General features: G+C 43.4%; 1 protein-coding gene across 1 annotated transcript; it reads right to left on the bottom strand.

Annotated features, from left to right (window-relative positions):
• Window positions 1-245: 245 nt before the first annotated feature.
• Window positions 246-4,843, bottom strand: TTLL2 (tubulin tyrosine ligase like 2). Its single transcript, XM_068676919.1, has 2 exons — window positions 4,792-4,843; window positions 246-2,790 (listed from the first exon to the last, which is right to left on the bottom strand). The coding sequence occupies exon 2, from the start codon at window positions 2,780-2,782 to the stop codon at window positions 1,124-1,126; it is 1,659 nt and encodes a 552-aa protein (XP_068533020.1). The 5' UTR covers window positions 2,783-2,790; window positions 4,792-4,843; the 3' UTR covers window positions 246-1,123.
• Between the last annotated feature and the right edge of the window lie 2,170 nt (window positions 4,844-7,013).

Below are 7,013 nucleotides of genomic sequence, written 5' to 3'. Positions count from 1 at the left end.
ACTGTTGTTTGTTTTACACTTGTGTACTTCGCAAAAGCCAGCTTACTATGATTTTTGTTCTGGAAGGTGTATAGTGAGAATACTTCTGTGAACCTTCAGGAAGACAGAATATGGTTGGGAAACCACATTTTTCTCCATAGGTTTTCTGTCATTAGATGAAGCATGCTATTTAGCCTCAATTTTGAGACAAATTTATAATGTACTGTAGATAACTTCTGAACAGAGTTACTTCCCTGTCAGACAGCTGGGGGCAGCAAAGGTGTACAATGGAAGCACAGTAATTTGAAGATCTCAAATGCTTCAGTTCAGCGTTAGTATTTTTCCATGCTCAGTTGATCAGTTTTATTGGAAGCAAAACAAAGCAGACTAACTGCTGTACCCCTCAAGTGGCTAATTCAGAGTCTGTGAGACAGAGATTTGATTCGGTCTTCTAACCAGGATACTTGCACTTTATAAACTGCCCTCCATTATCAAATTTCTCTCTTACCTTGGGAAGCCTATTTTTTTCTTACTCATGCAGTCTACAAGGCCTTGTTTATCAAGAGTTTATCTGAAAAAAAATACTGGAGCAGTATATATATATTTAAACTTACTTTCCATAAGCATTTCTACAGAGTCCTACAGGTCATAAAATGAAAGTTGTTTCATGCTGTTGTTTCATACAATGCAAAATTAACCTGTAAAAATGAATGTCAGGAAGCTCACTGGGTTATTCAAAAATGAGATAGTTTTGTGTCATTCATATCATGTGCACCTTTGTAAACTGAAGGCATGCTGAATGACCCCCCGGTGTAAACTGATCAGCTTTTTCAAATCATAAGGCACTCTTAGTCAAGAAAAGGAAATAAGCAAAGATCTGTGATATAATAATAAACAAAGACTGGCATCTCTGAGGATGTTTTGAGAAATGTAATTCTCTGTTTTTATTTGTTGATTACTTTAAAGGATTATTCAGTGCTTTCATTTTCAAAAATAATCTCTGATGGTAATTTCTAAATTACAACTTTTAAATTGTGTATGGTTTTGAGGTCTCTCTCTTTCTAAAACAATTTCAGTATATATCTACCTCCTTCAAGTTAAAGATGTCATTTATGGTATGTCTATATAACCTAAAGTCATGAAATTAAACAGAAGTTAAATAGCCTACCCTCTTCTTTGTATTCTGCTGTTTTGATAGCAACTGTTTGCTCACTAATTTGTTTATTTCCTTTATGATGCTCTTTACATCTGTCCCATCCCTGGAAGCTTGAAGTGCAGCTTCATTGAAAGGAAAAATAAGGACAAAGTCTCCTACCCGGCGGATAGGCCTCTGGTCTTTATCTGAGAGGAAATAGGGATGTGTGCTTATCTTGCAGTTGCGGAAATCAGGTGTAGGTAACCAGTGGTTGAGCTGGGCAGAACTGCATGGGGAATGTACAGCTGGGAGTTTGTTTTTATCTTCATTTTTTGCTTGTGAGGATGTTTTTGGCCTGTTCATCTTTTCCCGCAGCTGGGAAGTCAGTGTTTTCCTTGGATGTGCTCTGACAGTTTTCTTGGTCAGGGAAGCCACTTTATGAATTGATCCTCTTGCAGCCTGCGGGGCAGGTTGTACTGGAGAAGCAGAATTAGATGTAGGCACTTTCTGGCAAGTGAGTAAGCCAGGAGCCTCCTCTGGGGTGCTTGCACCAGCTGTTCTCCAGGGCACCCGCCTTCTGACAGCTTTTGACCCAGCCATTTCATTCTGCCTGAGAGTGTCAATCTCCTTGTAGTTCAGCAGTTCAACAATATCATGAAGAAGTCTTCTTTTCACAGTGTCATCAATGGAACAGTCTAAGCACAAGGCTGGATTGTAGTTGACTTCTAAAAGCCACGGCTTGAATTTGTCATCAATCAGGATGTCAAAGCCAAAGAGCTCAAAGCAATTGGAAGCCACTGGTAAGGGGGTTACAGCAAGCAAGGTGAGAATCACTATGTTATTGATCTTCTGCCACAGAAGCAGGTCATCAACCCCAAAAATTCGAAGGTAAGAACGAAATTTGCTGAATGTCCACTTGCAGCCACAGCCAATCCCTTCTTTATATTTTTTATACGAAGCCCCGTATTTGTTGATGCTGGTGTTCGTTAGGTGGGCATAGACATTGTCCAGAGAACCAAGGTCAAACTTCTCGGTCGCAAACCTCACCAGTCCTTCTTCGTAAGTGTAAATGGTAAGGGGACAAAAACTGGTGACACACACATAGAGGCGAAGATCCAATTTATATCCTGAAATGAGTAAGGGGTTGCTAATGTACTTCTGCACAATGACTGTACAGTCATATACCAAGTCTTTAATGTCTTGGAAAATGAGTATGCCCCTTCCACGGGAGAGATCCACAGGCTTGCAAATCCAGTAGCTGGGTCTTCTGCCTACTGACTGTCTCTCCTTGCTGTATTCAGCTATAAATTTGACATAGTCATTGGGCATAATGAATGCCACTGGACTAAATTCATACAGAGCTGATCCATATGCCCCTTTCATACGTTTCAGATGCCTTGCCAAATAGTCTTTTCTGGTGATTCTGACAGCTTCTGGGTAGTGGTTGAGTCTCTGCCAAGGTTTGATGCTGTGGTGGTCTGTCATACGAAAAGGTGAGTTCCTCCAGTATAAGTTCCAGTCTGTGTCATCTTGCTCCTTTTGATCAAATTCAGTCCAACCACGTTCCAGTAAAACCTCACGGACTATTGCAGGGGCATTCTCATGTAAACGGAACACAAGAGGCTTCAAGATATCTTGTGTCTCATAGTCATCTGCCATCACTTCCATCTTACTAGCTGAAAGAAAACAGAATTATCAGGAAGGAAACAATGCCACAGATTGTGCTAGCAGTCATCAGCCTCACTGTATTCTTAATGCATGTCACTCTGTGTGTTCTTAAAGCATGTCAACCCTGTGTTTCCATGGTCCACTAATGAGAAGTCAGCTGTGTTTAAGCTGAAACATATATTAGAAGGGCATCAATTCCAGATAGCTGGTAAGGGAGCACAAACCACTGACTGCTGAAAAGTTGGATGTCTCCATTCTAGTATTTATTCCTTCTTAGAGGTAACCTACTACAGTAGTAACTGTTCTAAAACCTTTGTAATTCATGGATGTTTTCTTTTTTTTTTTTCAGATGGCTTCAGTCTAATGGCCATAACTTTGCCTAACAAGACCTGTTTTGCACTGCTGCATTGCTGAACCTTCCAGCTAACACATCACATTGCCCTGAACAAGCTTCCCTTTGTAAGAATTACAAAGCCAAATGCATGCTATCAGGAAGCAGTAGGGAAAACTCCCTTCAAATGCTTCAAACTTCCTTCAGATGCTTCAAACTTCAATTTATTTATTTTTTTTCCTCTTTGGAATATGCAGAATCTAGCTTGCTGATAATCTGCTGCTATTCCTACAGAGAGGTGCTCCCCAGTTCCTGAAGACCTGGTCCTATGAACCTGTAGATTTGAGTGTTGCTGGTTTAATTTCCTGAAACCCTACTAAGTTGCTCCCTAAAGATTAGCCTCTATGTTTGAAGGGGAGGACGTCTTGGATGACAGCAGAGTGTTTGTGTTGAGAACCATTCTGACACAGCATTAACATACTGACCTTTCCCTTCACTCAGAAAGTGCAAGCAACAGAAATACCAAATCAGTGGGACATATCCTAAATAAAGCTCCTTCACATCATATTATTAGGGGTGACATCCTTATTCTTTCTTTTCAGGTTGAGAATCTTCACCCTGGAGATCTAGACTCCAGAAAGAAAATATCCTCTTACTTCCAAACCACTACAGAAACTAAGGGCACATGTCACACCTGAAAGTATTCAATGCAATATACAGCTGAGTTGGCCACCGATGCTTTCCTGTGGAAAATTTTCAATTGTCGAAACTGAGAGCTTTTTCCCTCAGAAGAAAAGTAATCTTTGCCATATATATATATGTGTGTGTGTGTATATATATAAGTATATATATCTATATGTATAAGTATGTGTATATATATATATATATATATATATATATATATATATATATATATATAAAATCTGAATTTTCTTTCAAGTTGTCAGAATATCTCATTTCCATTTTTTAAAAGATCCAGATTTGAGAGTTCTGGGCAGACCATAGTCAATTTTTTAGTGAGAGCTTTCCTTGGGTGAGGTGTTTGTAGAGAACAGGAAAGAAAACATGGTAAGTACTGCAGTGCAGTCACAATGCAATAGAACTTACATAAAAGATCACAAAAGTAGTCTTGCTGCGTCTCTTACAGTCAGTGCTTTGTTTCAGATCCCACAAAACTGGGGGTTTGCTGCTAAGGTTGTACACAAACCTTATGAGGTGGCATGGTGGTCCCAGGAAAACTTTGCTATTTTTGCTTCCACTTTCTTTCCTGGGAGATTTCTTTGCTTCCTGCTTATTAAACAGCAGTATGTTACATGCTAAAATTGTGTGTGTATATAAATGTAAAACTAAGTAAGTTTTCTACTAGTTGGTTCGAATCATTTGGAAAAGGTTATTAAATTAAGAAAGAAAAAAGAAGTAACTGAAAGTAGCCGTGCTAAGCATCTGAATGAGTCAGCTTAGGACTGCAGTTAGCTTTGTCTTCTCTGCATTGCTAAGTGTTGCTATTAGCAGTGTTTCACTGAAAGGTACTGTTGTACATGAATCCAGTGCAAGGTAAACTGTGCTATCATGGTCTCTGCTAGGTAATTATAAATTAGGCTGTTAGCAGTGTCTGAACAATAAAACCTTCTTTGTTGATTTTTCATGTCAGTTTTTATTAATGGCACATCTTACATACCTCTGGTGTTCAGGGAATAGTTTACTGGAAATTGCCTCACCAAGCCTGGATATAACAAAAGCAAGCCTCAGATTTCCAGATAATTAAGTACAAAGAAAACAAGATATTTTAACCCACAAAGAACATTTATCTGCCTTTAAAAAAGTTGTACCACTTATAAACAGAAGCTCTTGAAGTGATATTATAAAATTAACTCTGAGTTTACGCATCAATCTAAATGAACAAAATCAAATTTCACTCCTGTACTCTATACAGACGTGTGCCTGGATGAACACACATCTCTTCATTCAGTGGAGCTCTGCCTCTTTTCCCAGAGGGCTCTGTTTTTGGCCCAATCTTTAATAACTTGGAAATCCACCCGTGTATTTACAGACATTCTTCCACAAAGCAGACATTGCTGCAGCTGCCTGTGGCCACACCGAAGTCTAACACCTACCCAGTGTCACTGCAGAGGGGCACCCAGGAATGGTGATGCTCCCCTCGGAACCAGGGTTCGCTGCTGTGACCTCACTGTTCCAGCAGAGGTGTGTGGTGGCCCCGGTGCTGCAGGGCAGCCCAGGTACACATACCTGTGTAAACCAAGGCTTTGTGTTCGCCCTGGCTGCTTACAACGACTTATGTCACCGTTGCTCATCTTTATACCTATGGGAGGCAGATTTTTTGGAAACATGATCCTTAATGGGTAGGCATTAAAACTGTTTGTTTGCGGAGTTAATGTGGAATGTCTCTGCGTAACTAAGCTCAGCAGACTGCTCAGTATTAAAGTCTTTGAACCCTCAGGGTCACAGACCATAACACGGGCCTGAGAGCTGCCTGCCTTGGGCTTTCAATTTGGAAATAACCATTATAATTATTCTTACTGGTCACAGTTTTTGGTAAGCAGACATGTTTCAAGGCCAGAAAGGATACCAGCCCTTCCAGCTTCATCCCGTCCTCCCCTGGCTACACATCTCATCCCTTTACAGACCGCAAGTGCTGGACTGACAAGGTCACGTTCCCTACACCCAGGCACCCTGATGGCACAAAATCTGCCAGCGGTGATCCCACCATCGGTGCACAGGGACACGACAGAGGGGCACGCACCACGCCTGGCTACATCGCTACAGCGTTTCAACCCGTGGGCTCTGCCGACCGCCCGGGGTGCGGCTGCGCTCCCTGCCAGCATCGCCTCTCCCCGCGGGGCTCCCCGCCCGGAGCTGCTCACCCACCTCACCCCGGGGCTGCTCCCTGCCTCCCGGCTCCATGGCGGTGGGGCCGGGGCCGGGGCCGGGGCCGGGGCAGGCAGGGCCGGCGGGCGGCCGCCGCCGTTGCTTGGCAATGGGGAAGGGCGGGCAGCCGCCCCGCCGCCATGTCGGGGTCCCGGCGCAGCCGTGTCCTCCCGCCCCTGGCTTTTGGCCCGGCGCGAGCGGATTACAATTACTGTATCAATATTAATTACTTGAATCTGACTGTCTTAGGTGTCAGGTGGTGCCGTAAGGCATGGGCTGCCCAACACCTGCCTCCTCAGCAGAGGTTTGGTGTGGCAGCCTCAGGCTGTGAGCTCTCTGGGAAGAATGGCCAGGCTGGGCCATGTCCTCATTGTCCCATTGACCCTCCTCCTACACCTCTAGGGAACCACAGTTCAGACTGAGAGCACCAGGGAGCACTTTCAGGAGATGGCCATCACCAGCCTTCGTCACCCCTTGCCTGTAATGCTCCTGAAGGTTTCAGCCACGTGGCTGGGGAGGGACCCATCCTGGAGCAAGTTCAAACCCCAATGCCCGTGTCCACTGAGTTGGCTACACCTGCTGCCACGAGCCTCACATAGTCAAAGGCAGACAGTTAAAAGCTATTGCTTCATTACAGGCTGAACATGGTTGTGGCTGTGGGAGAGATCAGAGCATGTGTGGTAATGCAACATGGGGTAAAGAAGGGTGAAACCATCTCTGCCCTGCTGGGGACTCAGGCAGTCCCCCTGAGCCAAGAAGGCAGAGGCCTCAACCATCGTTTTGTTTCTGGTGTTTCAGTGTTGAGGTGTTCCTAGATGAACTTGTGCCTGAGGTTGGTTTGGAACACTATGCAGCAAAATCCCTGTGGCACGTTTTTTTCTGTGATACCATTGCTAAACTTTTACTGCAGACACAGCTGTCTGCTGACCAAAGACAAGTTGATGGACATGGTGCATTTTGTGGTGTTCAGATAAAAACTATATATATATCCAGCTTATACCATAATGCTATTTA

Source organism: Anas acuta, chromosome 3 (assembly GCF_963932015.1).
Source record: "Anas acuta chromosome 3, bAnaAcu1.1, whole genome shotgun sequence".
NCBI lineage: Eukaryota > Metazoa > Chordata > Aves > Anseriformes > Anatidae > Anas > Anas acuta.
This window is presented reverse-complemented; position numbering and strand designations above follow the sequence as displayed.